The sequence below is a fragment of the Peromyscus maniculatus genome, chromosome 1 (assembly GCF_049852395.1).
Source record: "Peromyscus maniculatus bairdii isolate BWxNUB_F1_BW_parent chromosome 1, HU_Pman_BW_mat_3.1, whole genome shotgun sequence".
NCBI lineage: Eukaryota > Metazoa > Chordata > Mammalia > Rodentia > Cricetidae > Peromyscus > Peromyscus maniculatus.
Window position 1 is genome coordinate 1,522,885 of NC_134852.1, and position 20,357 is coordinate 1,543,241.

Genomic DNA, 20,357 nt, shown 5'->3' on the forward strand with positions numbered 1-20,357 from the left:
AATTTATTAGAATGTCTTCTAGAATGCGGTCTACTAATCTAGCAATCACTAGGTATAAATGGCAATCCAAAAATGTAGAATCTTCTCTGAATTTCTCTCTCATATATTTGTATATATGGATACACACAATTATTAGAATGTGTTCTAGGATGCAGTCTATTAATCTAGCAATCACTAGGTATAAGTGGCAATCCAAAAAAGTAGAATCTTCTCATTCTATGATGTGAAATGTGTCAGCTGATCTTCAGAACACACTTAAATACCTTAGATGTAGGTCTAATGCCAGTGAAGAAATGGACTTGCTAGCAAGGTGAGAAAAAGCAGACAAAGTACACAAGTTTTCTTTTTCAATGTCCTATATAGGCTTCCAGCACAGAGGGGGATTTTCAAAATCAAATGATGTAATTCAAAGTTGTGTCTTCCCAGCTTAAGATGCAGATAAAAGATGTGTCTTTTCCCAGGTTAAAAGATGTCAATTAAAGGCATGACTTCCTTTTCTATCTTTCCTTCTCTTTTGGGGGGTTTTGTTTTAGAGAAATGGTTTCACTTTGTAGCCCTGCGTGTCCTGGAACTCCCTCTTTAGAAGAGGCTGGCCTAGAACACAAAGATCCCTCCGCCTCTGCCTCTCAAGTGCTCAGATTAAAGGCATGTACCACCATCACATGTTATAATGCATATCTCCCTATCTCAAAGATCTGATAACAAATGGATCTCCTTACATCAAGTTAAGTGAAAATATCTCTCAAATGTGCCTTCCAATTTGGGGTTTTGATAAATTCCAGATGTACTCAATTTTATATCCATGAAGAGTCTTTACAGCTTCCTTTGACTATAAATAACTTTGGTACAGTAACTGGGTTTGACAGTTATATCTCTAACTGCATGCATTGCATCACTGTTACTCTCCCCTTTTAAGAGAGCTCATGAAGGAAATTGCTGTTATTAAGAAGGGGCCTTTCTAGGAAATGGGTTTTTCTCTCTCTGCAGCCTTCATTTTGTTTTCTTTATATGTATAAATCAAGCTTTAAGTAAGATTTGTGACAGGAAGGTTCTTTTCGGATATCAAATGTCCTGTCCCAAGATGCCCACATGACTCCCTATATTTTGGAAATTTATCATTATATTTTACTGGATATACTGTTGATGACCCGGCGAGTCCTTCTTCTCTCTTCTATCAATTTTTTATAATCTGACTGTTTAATGGTATCACTTTGTCCCAATATATATTTCATTTTCCTTATTTTTATTTTTGTCACAATTTGAGTTTTCTAATTCTTCTGCCTTGTCTTCAAGTCTGCCAACTTGTCTTCAACTTTAAATATTCCTTTAGAGAAAAGTGTTACTGAGATATTTTGGATTTATTTTATTTCCTTTGCAGTTTTTACTTTGACTTTTTCATAATTTTGTACATTTAGGAATGCATCTGTCACATGTTCCTTCAGTTCCTTATTGCATGCAAGTTTTTGTGATCTCATTGCATTGTCCTGAAGGTGATTTGTGCCCTTTTTGGCATTATGGAACACTGTTATAATCATTCTTTGATTTCTCTTTTCAGTATGTCATTGAACATATTTATATTATATTTAATGACTGCAACATTTCAACATTTGGTGTTGCATTGATAGGATGACTTTTTATTTTTGTTCCTGTCTCTGCATTGAAATTTTCTATCTGGGAGTAGAATAATGCTTGTATTATTCTTAATTTTGTGCATTCTTCCAGTGGATGTTTTCACAATGCTCAAGTGAGGCTTGGTTAGAGCACACTTGAAATTGTATTGCTGCTCTCTGAATGGATATGTAGTTCAGTAGCTGTACCTTCAGCTCATATGACCTTTACCCTGATAACAACTCTCCTTGTCATTCTAAAAACAATAATTTTCATAGATTGTATTCTATCTGTTCTACCTGAGGTATAACTTTAGATCAAACTTGAAGACTTTTCTGAAGTTAGAACCTTCAAATTACAACCTATTTTATTGTCAGAAAGTTTCAGTTGGATACCTTAAAACCACCCAGATCAGAATTCATTCCTATAATATACCTTAGCTTCATAGTAGTACACATCATTTATAAATTCCCAAAGCCATTTCTTTTACTACCAATACCTCCTACCAACACAGATCAGGAAAACAGTCATCATACACTTGTTTGTTTGAGAGAACTATGAAAGAACTAATGGGACCAATAAATGTTCCTCTATTGAGCAATTTTTTTACAGAACATGCTTCAAGGTTGGAGAATTGACTCAACTGTCTATAAAAATTACTGCTCATATACAGGATTTAAGTTTGACTTTCAGCATCCACTGTGAGACACTAAGCTGTCTTTCCACATCCCAGAGATACAAGTCATTCTTGGCATCTATATGCACTACACATACCAGGGTTGCACAGACATACTTGCAGATAAGAACCCATACACATTTAAAAGAAAAAAAATAAATAAAAAACAAAATTATAATTCATAGGGTATCCAAATGGGCCATGACAACATTATCTTAATATTTGGTTAGAGATGTTAGTAATTTAGGACCTGTTGGCAAAAAGGCTTAATGCAAATTATATAATAATAATTAATGTTTTGCATGTGTTTACTTTATTCCTCATTACATTTAGCCTCAGTCATTCAGCATGTATGTCAAAGGTTCATCAGTAAAAAGCACAATCACTGTGTAGTAATCAAAATGGTATCAAATGATATTGCTCACATTACTGGAAATAATATAGTACAGTGATAACTACTAATTTTCTTTTTGTAATAAAAACCAGAAACATGTTCTGGAATTATAAAGAAAATCACTGTATGCATGGTATGCATGTCAGAGACCCTTGAAGTATTAACGAAATATCACATCAAAAACTGAAAAGAAGAAACAAACTAGGAGGCTATAAAATGCTTCTTAATGGAGACAGTCTATTTCATTTCACCAGTTAAAAGGCAGCAAAATGGACCCACTTGACAGTGTTACTGCTATGTGACAGAAATGATTACAGTTAGGTCAGACCCACCTGTCTACTTCCTGTGGTCCACTCTATCACATCATCATATAAATGGAGCTGATGACCATTTGGAAAATATGGACTAAATTCTCCTATCTTCACCTTAAACCTAAATCCGTTTGGGAAATTCCAAATCTGGAAAATGTCATACTCTGCCTTCTGGTTTTCTCTCTGGTTCATATTCACTTTTTCTCCAACAGGATTGGTGAAGTGAGTCTTCCTCAGAATGGAGTGCAGCTGAAAGAGAGGCAGCATTCTATATTGCATGTGCCCTTCCTTGATGTCAGAAAAAATATACTGATTTCTTCTTAAAAGCAATGTTAATGAAGTTGTCCAGGGGAGAAATACAATAAAAGTAAGTGGATAAATAAAAGTATCATGACATTCCTAGATTTTAAATTCTTTCAGAGGAAACTGCCAAACAGAAACACAGACATATATGCTGACACAAAAAATTGGTGAGAAAAATACACACATACAGAGCGAGAGAGAGACACACACACACAGAGAGTGAGTGTCTCTCTCACATCCATACAAACATACATAATACAGATACATACACTATGCACACACATACATGTCAGACCCACACATCAAAATACAATCAGAAACAGACAGCCATAATAATCCAAACAGACACACAGAAACAGAAACCTGAAAAACACAGAGGCTCACACATAAGTGCACATTTATAGACAAATATACACAGGGAGACATACACATATTGAAACCCCTACAAAGAAAAACATTGACATATACAAATTTATGCTCACAATCAAAGACAGATTAACAGACACACACATAGACAGACACAGAAACACAGATATTGATATGTGCAAGAACATACACAAAACACACAGTACTGACATGTTGACACATATACTGAAAACACACAGGAAGATATACACAGAAAGAAACACACATACACAAAGGCATTGACTAGAGGAAAAATGTAAGCTCAGTTCCACAGATAGATAGAAACACAATATACAGAGAAACCCAGATAAATACAGATACACAGAAAATAAGAACATCCTCCCATACACAGTAAGAACCAATCATTCTCACACATGGACACATGTATGTTCTGAAATAAATAACACCACCACTGTTTGCAGTGTAATTACTCACAGAGTGCCAAAGGAGATTCTTCGAGCCTACAGTAGGGTAAAATCAGAACATTTCTGAAAACCATCTCAATACACTGATTACCATATACTGATAATTGATGAACAAGGGTTCATCTTCTCATAATAGAGAGGATTAATGAGGAAGGACCATTGTGTTTCCAGTATTAGAAGAGGTGAAATGATATTCAAGTGCTCTGTAACATATTCACTGATATTCCTTGATAAATTGTGTCCTCCACTCCATTGCTTTTGCATTAAGATTTATATCAGACTCTGGCTTTAAGTCCATACAAGGAAAATTTTTCAGAAATATTTCTATTTGATTAATATTTGCTAATTCATTAAATCGGGGCATCTGACAGACTCTAAAAGGCTATGGTTTTGATAACATATAATTTCATCTAATAGAAGAAACACTACCTTCAAGCAGTTACCACCATGTACTTTCCCATTATCCACATGTTGAAGAAGCATCTCATGGACAGCATGAGCCACAGTATATACAGCATTATATATGTCATAACTTTCATCACCAAAGGCCATGTCAAAAGTCTGTCCCATTAGCCATTGTAATGAGGCATTGAATGAACAATTCTTCAGTATCTTACACTTGGAAGCTGAGACTTCACAGTTAAAGTTCATCCATCCCAGCCTTGCAAGGTATTCATCTGTGTATTTCAGAGGGTTCAATGTCTGGACAAAAGTTTTAAAACCAGAAATCTCAGAATGATGCTGTGCAAAAGCTAGTGTCCCATGGAATGAGCCAACTGTGGAGTCTCTCATACTTGTAGTGATGTCCCACTGTGAGGTAGTCACCCATATTCTCTGTATACCTAGTGTTTCCCACATTCTAAAGCTCACAGCTAGAGTACTGTCTTTGTCACCATAAATGATAACTACATTTGCAGATGATGTTATGATTTGGTTATAATACACTTCAGCTCTTGATATGTATAAATTCATATTGACTGGTATTATGCTCACAAAAGCAAAGCAGACTGCATTTGTTTCCATCTCTGTTCTCAAATATGAGAGAAATTGGGTACCCTGATCACTGTCAGAGATGGCCAATCCAATCCAGTTCCAGTTGAAGTGAAGCATCAAAGAGACCATTGCCAGGGGTAGAGCTGTGACCTTAGGGGCCATCTGATATAGATAGGGAAATTTTTCATGATCACTCAGGATGGTGTGGAAAGGTCCATAGGTGAGTTGAAGGATCTAGGACACAGGGAGCAGCATGAGGTAATATGCACTTCTAATAACTTGGAAACACACATTTTAGCAAAGAATTCTATAGAAAACCTCCTACCTATTATTTTTCCCCTTATCTCAACTTCAAAAAAGAAAAGGAAGCTGAATCAAGTCTCTGAATAGTATCTTGAACCACACTTTCACATAATTCCTCACACTCTTCTTAGCATCTTGGTATTGTACCAACAGAATCACAATTTCTTGCAAACCCACACCACAAAAATCTCACCTGTTGAGATCTGTAGGGATCCAGCAATGTCCAAATCCTCGCAGATGTTTCCCAGTTTGGTCCTGTCAGCACAATTATACACATAATCTCTTCATTACACTCATAATTAGGGGGAGCATATTGTTTTTCGTCAGATAAAGGCATGAAACTGTTTAATTTTGACATATTCTTACAACCACCTTTGGGCCACTGAAATACTAATGACATATTTGGCAAAAGATCAGGGTTCTTATTGACTTCATCCATGGAAAAAGTTAAGGCCAATGGAAACTGGTTGTTTTCAGTTGATGTTCTGTAAGAAGGTATAATATTTATTATGAAAAGAGATCTAAAGATAATCCTTTGTGGTAAATAGAAGGAGCATCCTGAACTGTATAGTATTCCCAACCAGCCCCAAATAATGAAACAATTGTCCTGTGCTGTGAAGGTGGAATGGCATAATATGCTGCATGTGGTGATACTTTATTGTGCTGAAATGTGGTAATATTTTATTTGTATGTTAATAAATAAAGTTTGCTTGCAGATCAGAGGACATAGCAAACCATTTTAAGTAAACACAAAAGTCAGGCAGTGGTAGCACATGCCTTAATCTGATCACTTGGCAGGCAGGGTCTCTCTGTGTTCACAGGCCATAATAGGGAACAGAGCCAAACATGGTGACACTTGCCTTTAATCCCAGTCCCAACCACACAGACTTGGAGGTCTGAACAGACAAGCAGTGACTAGGAAGTTACATAACTGGGCTAAGAGCCAATGAGATGGCATAATAGCAAGGCAATAAAGGCACAGTTAGACAGGAAGTAGCACACACTTTAGAAGCTGTTATATGGTGAAGTAAGGTTAGCTTGTGGCCCTTTCTATTTCCCTGATCTCTAAGGCATTCACGACTATATTTGGCTCCATATTTTGTATTTAATAAGACTGCTTGGAATTCAGCTACATTTGATGACCAACTGTGGGTCAGGAATTCAAAAAACAGCAAATTGGCTGTGACCTTGCAAGTCCAGGCTTGGCCAGATCATGGGGACAGAACTGCAAGAGGACAGAGTTGGAAGAGGCTGGACTGCTTGTGTGGAGAATCTATTAATTATTTAAGATATAAAATAGGTCTACAAAAATTAAGATCACAAAAGGTGCAAATTAGGAGAGATCAATCGTGGACGCTTAATGACTTTCAAAGATTATTTGGAAATATTTCTCATCCATGAACACTTGTTGGGGTAAAAAATGATGAACTGAATAATTTGTTCAAAACATTAGAAAGTGACAAGGACTTAAGTAGTCCAAGAGAAATATCAGCTGAATCTCACAGAGAGTTGGCCTTGCTGGAAAAGAAAGTACAGGAAGGACATGTGGATCTTGTAGATCCAAAACTCTATTGCATTTTAGTGATTTTACTCTCTAAGCACTCTCCTACAGGAATTTTAATGCTGAGGAAAGATATATTGGAATGGATATTTCTACCAAATATGCCGAGTAAAAATTTAAAAAATTATGTGGAAAGATCTCTGACTTGAGTTTAAAAGGAAAATTGAGACTTCATCAATTAGAAGGAATAGTCCCACCAAAAATAGTCTTAATTTTAACTAAGGATAACTTGACAAATCATGGGCAGAAAGTGAACCTTAGTAAAGAGCTTGCAATATTTTTTGGGAGAGATTAACATTAAATATCCCAATAGTGATAGATTTCAACTTCTAAAGAGAGCTGATTGGATTTTGTCTCACATTGTAGGGGAAACATCCATATATGGAGCTAGTACATTTTATGCAGATGCAAACAAACAAGGAAGCCTCACTTTTCAAAGAATGCAAACCTATCATATGTAGTCCACACATTCTTCCTTTACTAAAAAGAGAGTAAAGAACAGGACTTTGTAATTAAAGGCCAGGGGTTATGAATGTATGTAAGTGAGGTGTGGAGAAACAGGAACACTTAAGATGTTCACAAGGGTCAGGTCTCCTCCTTCCACTTTTGAAGCATCTTTGGAAGGCATAATATGATCACATGCAGAGCATCTAAAATAGTAACTGCATATCTATGTGAAAGCTCTCTGAGACTAGGTATGCCACAAATATTAGTTGCCCTAGCACATGCATTAAGACCTATACATTAATGGAAGAACCATCAGCTGACACTACTCTATGGCTATTACTTATACCCACTTAGGATGATACTAATTGATATAGAATGTGGTTTCATTTGATTAGTCACCACCTGCTCCTGTGCTATAGAAACTATGAAGAGAAGGGTTGTATGTGATGGAACAAGGTAGAGTCCTTTCTTAATTCAGGTTCCAGCCTTGTAAGTTAAAGTTGTAACTGGGAGAAAAACAGAACACTCTCTGGACAAATTAAAATTAGAAAAACAGCATTGAGTCTGTAAAATAATTTTGGGTATTTGGTGATGTGCAGGTTGGAAAAATGGGGGAGAAGATTCAAAGCTTTGTGCTGATTCTCTTCCTCTAGCCCTCATGAAATATTCATGATGATATTTCATAAAACATACAAAGGAACTTATGTATATTCAAAACATTGTTGAAATTCTCTTTTTCCATTGGCACTGCACTGCTGCAAGGGAGAAGACACAACCTGTCACCAAGTCTCTATCCTTGTCTTCATTCTGCTTTCTTCTCCAGGAGCATCTGTGAAGAATAAAACTGGACACAAGAGATGGAATTCTCATGAACAAGAAGAGGAAAGCCGGCCGGGCGTTGGTGGCGCACGCCTTTAATCCCAGCACTCGGGAGGCAGAGGCAGGCGGATCTCTGTGAGTTCGAGGCCAGCCTGGGCTACCAAGTGAGCTCCAGGAAAGGCGCAAAGCTACACAGAGAAACCCTGTCTCGAAAAACCAAAAAAAAAAAAAAAAAAAAAAAAAGAAGAGGAAAGCCAAAGTGAATATATTTGTCCATCTTTATGGCTGAGCAGTATAAATTGTGACATGCCATGCAGATAAGCCCATCAAAAGGGCTGCCATATATGCCCATCTGCTTTTATTTCTGTAGACGAAGAAGAGATACTTGTGCATTCATGATTTTTTTTGTCTTTGCTGGTGTTTCCTCACCCCTTGTGAAATCTCTGACATTCTCTACTCTGTGGCACTGCAAGTGATATCTGCAGTCCATATGATTAAAATTGCTTGATACATATATAGGAGGAGAGTTGAGGTAGATTTATTTCCACTCATCTACAATATTTCTGCTTATGCTACAACAATGACAGGCACAGAATATTTACCAAATCATGTGCTTCCATTGTCTTGAGATCCAGTAATTAGGATACATCCAGAAATGTCCTGAATTCTGCTTTTCCAAAACCACCCAGCTCCTAACAGAACCACAGTTCATTTACATGCTAAATGTTGATTTTTAAATATCCAACAAGATCCCGAGAGTATATCAGACCACTGTTCCACATTTAATGTACTACATAAGATATATCACTTCTCCTCCTCCAAACCAATTACTAATGAAAAGACAAGCTGAATATTTGATTTCTAAAACTTGATATTCCTCCATGATCCTCATTTCACACAGATCAATACATTGTGATGATGCATTTCTTCTGGTTTATCTATTTTTTCTACATTTTTTTGCTCATTTTACAATCCAATAGTGGCTGGAAAGAAGACTTTTTTAAATACCTTAGAAGCAAATAGAAACTGTGATATGACCTTCTCATACCATTTTCCTAGTCATCTATTTAGTTTGTATTCTAGAACATGTACTGCCAGTGTGAGAGTGTTCCGATGAGTATGGAATGATGAGCCTAGGAATATATTTGGCAACTCTTTGCTTTGGGTCATGATAGGCCAGTGTGAGAATGTTCTGATGAGCCTCTTTCAGTGGATATGGACTTCTGAGAAAGTAGGTATGTATGGGCAAAGTCTTTCTATGGGTGTGATATGTCTTGTTTAGTATTTGAGATGGGACACACAGGACTACTGTTTTCTAGATTTTACTGTACATTTAAAAAAGATACATTTAAAATGTACATGACCTCTGGTCCTGTGATGAGATATGCTGGGGCCCTAAAATGTGGATATACAGGAATGTGAAAGGAAGATTCTGTTGTATGAAGATAGAAAAAAATTCACATTTCTCAGATAGTGCAAATGAAAATTCCAGTGGTCCAGACTGAAGATGGTATCCAGTTTGTTTTTTATATAATAATTATTTTTAATTAACACACAGTATAAGTGGCTTTATTATGGCAATTAAAACATGTTTGTTGTTGGTATTTTACCCTTTGTCACATACTCATTATACTCATATAACTACTGATTTAATTTCTTAGTTCAAACACGTTCATTATCACTTTATGATGTTTGTGAGCTTGTTCAGTTTATGAGACCTGTGTGATGTTTTCTTCCTGATGACTTCACATAGTATGCCAGTCCCAATTCCATCAGGACTATTGTTCTCAAATAAAGCCTCTTCTACTTTCTTCATGTAAAAAGAGTATCTATCTATCTATCTATCTATCTATCTATCTATCTATCTATCTATCTATCTATCTATCTATCTATCTACCTATCTATCTATAGATATAGATATAGATAGATATAGATATGTGGGCACACTCAGACACACACACACACACACACACACACACACACACACACACACAGTGACATACTATAAAATCTAGAGTCTGTGAAAAAAAGTCTGAATTTCCAAAGTCTGTCTCTTTACCTAACATGACATTCTACTCCATTCCCAATTCCTGCTAATGACATCATTTACTTCTTACTGGTTGGGTTTGACTCGATTATTTGTATATAAATTCTGTGAGGCTTTCATCTGAATTTGAATATGCCTAAGAGCATTCTGTACCCAGTAATAACATTTGTTTAATTTCATCACTGGTTTCAATAATTTATAAATTGCATACAAGCTATGTATTTAAGCTTTTCTAAAATCAATATATATGGTATAGTTAAAAATCACTTGGCCAGATTGTACTGGCACATATTTTTAATCCCAGATCTCTGGAGGAAGAAGCAAGTGGATCTCTGTGAGCTCTAGGCCAGCCTGTTCTACAGAGTGACTTGCTGGACAGCCAGGACTGTGACACAAAGCAACCCTCCCTTGAAAAGGAAAAAAGATATCACTGTGTGTATATTCAATTGTGGTAATTCGTGAAATGAAACTTTCAAAGTTGGAAGAATGCATTGTAAATAGCAAGAATGAATCTTTTTTATAAGAAATGAAATTAAAATTTTTATAGGAAGTCTTTTCTTTATTTCCTCTCCTTTGAGGGGCATCAAGGTTGATTCCATATATTGGATATTCTGAAAAATGCTGAAATAAACATCGGCAGAAAATGTCTATGTGCTATTCTGAATTATCTACTTTCAGAAAGTCCCATAGGGATTCTATTGGACCTTAAGGTACTGCTGCGTTTACTGTCTGAATTAAATGTATGTGTTTATCACAATGAGGACCTTAGTCTCTGCACACACTAAAAACAATGATGGGAATTCCCACAACTACTACATGCTCATGAATTTATTTGGTCATTTTTTAGCTATTTATTCTGACTGTGAAGTTGGATTCCTGTCTGAATTATAATTATCCATTTTTACAGCTTAAACATTAGAATATACTTTCACACTCATATTGTTTTACATAATTAAAAAACAGAAGTAAAAAATACCAGTTATGAAGAAGTCAGCATGACAATTTTTAATTTGGGCAATTTACTTACCATAAGCTGCATTTATCATCTTGAGTTAAGTCCAGTACATGCCTACTCTGTTCAGAAATTTTATGATGAAGTAGTCTTGGATTTTTTCATCTAATGAGATGACCATCTGTTCTTTCTTTTTTCCTTTTGTTTATATGTTTGATACCTTAATTGATTTCCATATATTGAACCATCCTTGCATCTCTGAGATGATCATTTTGATGAGATATTGGACTAGGCTTAGAAGTATTTTAGTGAATATTTTTGCATTGATGTTCACTAGGGAAATTGTTCTGCTATTCTTTCTTTATTGGGCTCACTTGTGGTTTGGTTGTCAGAGTAAGTGTATCTCATAATATTAATTAGACAATTTCATTTTGTTTCTACATTATAGAATTATTTGAGAAGATTTGGTGATAAATCATCTTTGAAAGTCTATTTAAATTCTGCACTAAAACCATATGATTGTGGGCTTCCCCCTCCCTTTGGGAGATGTATAATGACTGCTTCTATTTCACTAGGATTTATAGGTCTATTTAAATTGTATATCTGATACTGAGTTAAGTTTGGTAAGAAGACCTATCAAGAAAATTAACCATTTTTCTCGATTTTCCAATTTGGTGGAGTATATGTTATAAACGTGTGTTCTTATGATTGTCTGGCTATCCTTGTTGTCTGTGTTTGCACCCCTTTCATTTCTCATTTAGTTTTTAATATGGATATTCCCTCTATTTCTTTTAGTTAGTACCGATAAAGTTTTGTTTATTGTGCTGTTTCCCAATAATCAGCTCTCTAGCTTACTTCACTTGTTTCTATTTTATTGATTTCAACCATAAATTTGACTATATCTTTCCACTCCTCAGGGGTGACATTACTCCTTTTATTGCAAGAAACTTCAGGCATGCTGTAGAGTTGTTAATGTGATATTTACTTGAAATATCTTAATCCAGTTTTTATCCTAATGTAATGCCTATACTTGATGTTGATGTGAATTTCTTGTATGCAAAAAAGGATGAATCCTGTTTTCCCATACATTCTGTTAGTGTGTTTCTTTTTACTAGTGAAGGAGACTATTGATAGTGAGAGATATCAATGGCCAACTGTTTTTGATTCCTGATATATTGTTGGTGTGTGTGTGTGTGTGTGTGTGTGTGTGTGTGTGTGTGTGTGTGACATGTTTTATTTGCTCTGCTGAGATTATTTATACCTTGTTTCTTCATGGATGTAGTTAATCTCCTTTGGTTGGTAGTTTTCTTCCAGTAACTTGTATAGGCCTGGTATTGTAGATAAATATTATGTATATTTGGCAGTATCAGAATACATTATTTTCTCCATTTACAGTGACTGAATCCTTTGGTGGATATAATAGTCTACCTGCCATCTTCGTTCTCTTAGAGTCAGTCACACATCAGTCTAGGCCTGTATTGTGAGACCAAAATGAGCCATCTTAGAAATAAGGCCAAAATACTTTCACCCTAAAATGAAGGCCTAAGATTTCTCCTTTTGGGAATAGGCCATTAGTTACTGAAACCAGTCTGTTCAGATTCCAGAAACCAGGAAGTGTAAAAGTACAGAGTCACAAGACAGTCAAGAGGTAATGCCTGCTGGACTATGGAATGTCCTCTCCCTGGTTTCCAGGGTAACTGACCACAGAAATGCCCCCACCTGAGGGCAGCCAATGAGAAATGGTTGCGGGCAACCACTCCCTTAAAAGTAATTTCTAGAAGTCACTAGAAGCGAGCCAGTCAGAGTTGTACCTGTACTAGCACCCCTAAATGATGTAACCTTGTGATTTTTCCCTTTAAAAGCTGAGCTTGCAGATAGGTGGGAACTTTCTCCAGCCTCCACTGCATTGGATGTATTGGATGAAGTCCCTGCCTAGGCTTGTATATCCAGAATTAAACCTTGCTTTTGCATTCCGGCATGCTCATATTTGGTGGTCTCTCTGGGGGTTACGATCTGGGCACAACATTTATGACTTTTAGAGTCTCACTTTACAAGTCAGCACTGCATTATTTCACTTGGTCTTTTCCTTCTTGCATTTAATATGCTTCTTTTATTTTGTATGTTTGTTTTTCTGATTATCATGTGCTTAGGGAAGTTTCTCTTCTGGTTCAATCTATTGGTTTTCTGTATGCTTCTTGTACTTCATAGTCATATACTATTGTAGGTTAAAAATTTCTTCTTTGATTTTGTTGAAAGTACTTTTCTGGGCCTCTTGCGTTGTGTTTGGCTTTTAGACCTTTTTATAGTGTCCCAGATTTACTCAATATTTTAATCTGTAGTCCTTTTCAGATATAATATTTTCTTTGACCAATATTTCCATTGCTTCTACCATGTCTTCATTGTGTAGTATTCTATTTTCAATATCTCTTATTCTTGAAGAATTTTGCATCTGTATTTCCCATTCAAATTCATAAATTTTTTATTTCCAAAATTGTTTCAACACTTTTTTAATTACTTCTAATTTCATTTTCAGATCTTTAACAGTTTTATTATTTTCCTTCAACTGTTTATTTGTAAAATCTTGATTTGTTTACTTGATTTCTTCATTTCCTCCAATGTGTTTTACTTCTGTGTGTTTTCCTGTCTTTCTTTGTGGTATTTATTCCTTCCTTCCTTATAGATCTGTACCAAATATATGTGGTTTGTTTTAAGGACCTTTTCCTGTGCACCAGCTATGTTGTAATATTTGGAACCTACTGTGGTAGGAAAACTTGTCTCTAGTGGATATATATCTCCTTTGCCTTTAAAGATTGTTTTTTATTCTAGCTTCTGGGCATTTTGGTTGGGAAGGTTTTAGATATGATTACCAATTTCTGGATTTTGTCTTCTTAGTGAGTGTTTTTCTGTTATTCTAGGCCTGTGTGTTCACATATAATGCCTGCTTGTGTTGGAGGCCAGACTACTGGGATAACTTGGTATAAAGAAAGTTGGAGGAGAAAGACTTTGTGATATGTTGAGGGTGAGGTCCAAAAGAGAAAACAGAGAACAAATCAAGTTTTCATCTCTATTGCAGGAACAAGTCCTAGGTGATTGGATCTCAGCAGCCGTAGGAGAGTTATGAGTCTGCTTTCAGCCTACTCGCCCTGGGAGAAGCAGACTTTGGGTTAACTGGGGATGCCACATGTGCTTGGGGGCTGATAAAGAACAACAACTGGGGTGAAAGAGATTATAGTTGAAAGATCTTTGGCTTGCATTGTTGACATGAGCAGAAGGTCAGTGAGCAGGCTCCTGGGGATGTTTTGCTGCAGCTCTTAGGCTGAGTTGGGGTATCATTGGATATGGGGGAAGTATGGGAGGAAAAAGTTTTATGGGAAACCTTGCTGATATAGAGGGAGGTGTGGACTTTGGTTAAGCAATATATGCCTGATGTATTTGGGTGCTCTCATACAGCAATGAGTTCTAAAAGGAATGTTAGAAAGGGAACATCTGTGGGATTCATAGGGAAGGAAAACAGTGGGGTTGTGAAGGCTACCACAGGAGATGCTGCAAAGCTTATGACCAGAATTTGGGGATTGGATCTGGGGGAAAGAAGGAGAAAATAAGGACTGCAGGTATTCTACCTTGATTTCTGCTATGCATGGCTTATTGGTTAAGTGGGAATTTTGCAGGCCTTTTTCTATGCTTTGGACACTAGCTTCTGTCAGATGTGGAGTTGATAAAACATTTTCCCCTTTCTGTAAGCTACTGTTTTGTCTGAATAACAGTGTTATTTACCTCAGAGATGCTCTTAATTTCCTAATGTTATGTTTATGAATTTGTTGATCTTAGTGCTTGCCATATCATTATTGTTTCAAAAATCATCTCCTGTGTTGGTGAGTTCAAGGCTATAACTCACTTTCTCCTCTCTCAGGTTTATTGTATCTGGTTTTATATGGAGTTTTAATTCATTCGTGCTAGACTTTGTGAAAGTTGTTGAAAATGAATCTCTCTTCATTCTTCTACATACAAATATACAGGTTGATCAGCATTATATGTTGAGGATGCTATCTTTATTTCTGTTGGTATATCTGACTTAATGATTTGTTTTAAAGGAATATTTTAGCTATCTTGAGATTTCTGTATTTTCTCTTTTTAAATTTTATTTTATAATGAATTTCATTTTACATATCAGCCACGGATTCCCCTGTCCTCCCTCCTCCCCCCTCCCCTGCCTTCTACCCCAATCCGCCCCCATGCCCACCTCCTCCAAGGAAAGGTCTCCCCTGGGGATTCAGCTCAGCCTGGTAGAGTCAGTTGAGGTAGGTCCAGTCCCCTCCTTCCTAGACCAAGGCTGAGCAAATTGTCTCAGCATAGGCCCTAGGTTCCAAAAAGCTATCTCATGCACTAAGGACATGCCCTGGTCCCACTGCCTGGGGCCTCCTAATTCATTCAATCTAATCAACTGTCACACTTATCCAACGGGCCTGATCCAGTTTCATGGAGGCTCCTCAGCTATTGGTTCATAATTCATGTGTTTTTTTTACCAATTTGGCTATTTGTCCCTGTGCTTTTTCTAGTAATGGTCTCAATATCTTTTGTTCATAGAATCCCTCCTCTCTCTTGCCAAGTGGACTCCTGGAGCTCCATCTGGGGCTTAGCTAGGGATCTCTTCATCTGCTTCCATCAGTCACTGGATGAGAGTTCTATCATGACATTTATTGAGTTAGGGTGTTCGGCCATCCAATTACCAGAATAGGTCTGCTCAGGCTTTCTAAAACCTAAATTTTTCGTCTTTAGATCTGGAAATAATTTTGTCAAAATTTTGATGGGCATTGAATTGAATCAGAAGATTGATTTCTGTAAGCTGCCAATTTTTCTATGTTAATCTTTTAAATTAATAAGCATGTTAGAGCTTTTTGAATTTTGATTTCTTCTTCAATTTCTTATTTCAAAGACTTGAAGCTTTTATTATACAAGTCTTTCACTTGCTTTGTTAGGGTTATTCCAAGAAATATTATGGTTTTATTTTGTTTTTTGTCTATTGTGATAGTTATTGTTTCCCTGATTTCTTTCTTAACCCCTCCTGGGAACCATTTGGCATTTCTGTATACAAGGGCTACTGATTGTTGTGAATTGTGTATGTCTCCTACTTTGCTGAAAGTGTTTGTCAGATGTAGGAGTTCCCCAGTGGAAATTTTAGGGTCATTTACTTATTGTTCCATAGCATTAGCAAATAATTACTTTAACTCTTCTATTTGAATTTTCCCCCTAATCTCATTCAATTTTCTGTAGTTCTAGGTAAGACTTCAAATACTATTTTTAACTAGTATGTAGAGATTGGACAACTGTGTCCTCTTTCTGATTTTAGTGGAAATTATTTTATTTTCTTTCCAATCTTATTGATGTAGGGTATAGGCTTGTGTAGAAGTATGTCCCTTGTATCCCTAAATTTTTCTAGGACTTTTGTCATGAAGGCATATTGGATTTCATCAAACGTCTTTCCTGCAGCTGATGAAATGAACCTTTGTTTTTTTTAGTTTATGGAATACACTTATTGATTTTCATATATTCAAACATTGTGGAAGCTCAGGGAAGAAGCCCACAAAATATAATAGTAAATATTTTTTATGAATTCTTAGACTTGGTATGTTATTTTTGAATCAGTGTTCATATGGTAAATTAGTATGTAATCCTTTTTATCTGTTAATAACTAAATGTGATTTGACTATCACTGTGATGGTGACCTCATTAGATGAATTGAGCAATGTTCCTTCTCTTCTGTTTTTTGGGATAATTTAGAAGTATTACCATTAACTCGTTTTGAAAGTCTGAAAGAATTCACTACTAAAATTATATGGCTCCAACTTTTTGATTATGAGAATATTAATGACTTCTTTCTTTTCACTAGTTCTTTAAGTCCTATGTAAATTGTTTGTATGGATGCATTTAGAAAATTATCCATTTATTTTGAATATGCTCTTTGGTGGTGTACAGATTTTTAAAGGATATCCATATGATTTTCTGGATTTTCTCATTGTCTGTTGTTAAGCCCCTCCACTTACATTTCTGATTTTGTTAATTTGAATATACATTCCCCACATTTTACATAAATTAAATATGTATTGACCATATTGATTTTTCACATTCTCTCAGTTCTTTTTGTATCATTCTCATTGATTATATTTTACTGATTTCATCTCTCAGTTTGATTATGACTTTCTGTCTATTACAATTTGGTGTCATTATTTCTTTTTGTTCTAGAGCTTTCTAGTGTGTTGTTAAATAACTAATATAAAAATACATCTTTTTTAGGTAGTCCCATAGTGACATAAACTTGCCTCTTACAAAGTCTATCATTATATCCAATATGTTTGTGTATACTGTGTGTTCACATTCCTTGAATGCTAGAATGTCTTAAATTTCTTCATTTGTATTTTGATCCATTTTTCATTCATTAGAGATTTTTTTCAGTTTCCATGATATTGCAAGCTTCCAGTTGTTGCAGTTTTTTTTTAATATCCAGCTTTAACCCATGATGATCTGTCAGAATATAAGTACTGTGACTTGCTATATGTAAGTATATGGTCAACTTTGAAGAAAGATCTCTGAGGTACAAAATAGACTTTATATTTTTTGTTTTTGTGAAATGTTCTGTTAATATTTGTTATGTCTATTTAGTTTAAAAAGTCTGTTAGTTCCAGTATGTCTCATTTTTTGTGTGACTGACCTGACCATTTTTGAGAGTGGGGTATTGAAATCTCCCAATATACTATAAATAAACTATATAGTAATTATTTGGCAAACTTAAGTACCCTAATTTTGGGGGCATACATGTTAAGAATTGAAATGTCGCCTTCATGGGTATTTACTCTGATGAGTATATAGAAAACTCCTCTATTTCTTCAGATTACTTCTGATTTGAATACAATTTTTTATATATTGAAGTGAATAAACAAACATGTTTTTAGGTTCATTTTCAAGGAATACCTCTTTCCAACCTCCTACCCTGCGATAATGTCTGTCCTTGACATTGAGGAGTCTTTGTTGGATGCTGGAAATAAATGGGAAAAATTTTCATGTCCATTCTATGATTCTGAGGATTTTTATTAGGCATTTGAGATCATTACTATTAAGAGATATGAATGAGCATTTTTTTAATTAAGAAAATTTTTCCATTCATTTTACACATGAATCAAAGATCTCCCTCTTCCCTGCTCCAGCCCCATGGGATCCCCCTCACAACCCACTTCCCACTCCTCCCCAAAAGAAGCCAAGGCCTTTCATGGTGTGGCACATGCAGTAGAAGCAAGTCCAAGCCCCTTCCCCTGGGTCAAGGCTGTGCAATGTGTCCCATCACAGATATTGGACACCAAAAAGCCTGCTCATGCAGGGAAGTTTTATGCTTCCCTGCCTGGAGTGGCCTGTAAATATCCAGGGAATGTCTCCTCGAACTTGGGGCTGTGTTAAAGCAATGAATGAGATGAGGAAAGTTAGGAGAGGATGATTTCTATGTTTCTCTGGGAACAGGGTTAGAGGTAGAGAACTGATTGCCCAAAATCTAGCCTGCTGCTGATCTGGGGAATGTATTGTGAGATTGGATATGTTGGAGTGGAGGGGAAGGTAATAATCTGCAGTTAGTCTATTAGCATGCATGATTTAATGGTGCAAAGTAAACTCGATGTGTGTTTATAAGAGAGATTGTAACATAATCCCATGATGCAACTTGTGTAGCAGTGTAAGAATCATCTGAGTAATTTTACTTTCAATATTTTCTTAGTTCTTGCTAATTGACTGTTCAAAGAAGTTTTACGGTTTTCACATATGCTTTGAACATTGTGGATTCCTGGGCAGATGAAAAAATGACTATTAACCACAGTTAAAGCACCAGTGACAGAGCAAGTCAATAATTCAACCCAGCCATACACTTGTCAATCAAGTCTCTACCATTTAACATGCCTGCCAAACTCCCCAGGTCTCTCTCTTAGTGCCAGCCTAGTCTATTCCCTGTTTTCCATACCTGTTTCTACGTTATCCCAGCCCCAAAATGGGGTAGAGTTTCCCATCTCTACCAGAGGCAACAATGGCCAACAGAATTCTAGGTAGGCCATCCATCCTTGAACGACTTCAACTTTTTTGTACCCCAAATGCTATCACCCATCCATAACTCTCCAGACTCCAGACCACAATACCCCAGACTCCAAAGCTCTCCAGACCACAATGCCTCAGGGACTCACTGTGAGTGAGTATCTGCACAACTGGAGAACATATAGGACTATAAGATGCCCACATTGGAGACCCACTGCTATACTATCTCACATTTTGGTCTCCCACTCTATCCACAATCACAAATCTTTGTATATCAAAGTTCCCCAGCACTGACTCGAAAAGAGTCCCCCTGATGGAACAGAGGCCAACTCAGACATGAGAATTTTTTTCCTCCAAATCAAGTGGAGATGCCTTGAAGAACCTCAGCACTGGAGGGGAAAAAAGAGAAAACAGAAACAGGAACAAAACACATCCAAATAAGAACTTATAAATAAGCATCTAGGCTTATATTCACCACAAACTTAGATGCTTAGACACAAGTGTAAGTATACAATCAACAACAGCTGAGGCAATATGTCACTAGCAATGACAGCTATCTTACTACAGCAAGCCCTGACTATTCCAACACAATTGAAGTACAATACAAAAGACCTTAAAACCAACTTTTTGGAGTTGGTTAAGGACTAAGGAGGAAATGAATAAATCCTTGAAAGAAATACAAGAAAAGACAAAGGAAGCAGTGTAGGAAATGAGTAAATGCTTTAAAGTCAAGCACAGGCCAAGCTCCAGGAGTTTAATCGAAGAATGAGAAGAGAGATTCTGTGAGCAAGAGGCATCATGGTCATGATGGTAAATCTACAGGGACAACCAAACCGAGATAAACATTAAACCAACACCTGTAGATCCTCCATGGGAATCAACTAGGGCCTCTACATAAGCAAGGCAGGTGTATACCTTGATCTGTTTAAGAGGCTCCTTCGCAGCAGGATCAGGATAATCCATGATGCATGACCAGATTTATGGAGCCCACTACCTACAGTTGGATACCTTGCACATCCTTGATGCGAAGGTGGGGGAGTTAGACGTGC

General features: G+C 36.4%; 1 protein-coding gene across 2 annotated transcripts in view; it reads right to left on the reverse strand.

Moving 5' to 3' along the window:
• Positions 1–20,357, reverse strand: part of LOC102927509 (vomeronasal type-2 receptor 116-like) — a 36,117-nt gene that overhangs the window by 7,122 nt on the left and 8,638 nt on the right. For both annotated transcript variants that reach the window (XM_076564368.1, XM_076564377.1), the window contains exons 2-4: positions 5,612–5,903; positions 4,552–5,349; positions 3,011–3,238 (exon numbers count right to left, since the gene is read on the reverse strand). In XM_076564368.1, coding sequence (XP_076420483.1) covers positions 3,011–3,238; positions 4,552–5,349; positions 5,612–5,903 — 1,318 coding nt within the window. The remainder of the gene's footprint in view (positions 1–3,010; positions 3,239–4,551; positions 5,350–5,611; positions 5,904–20,357) is intronic.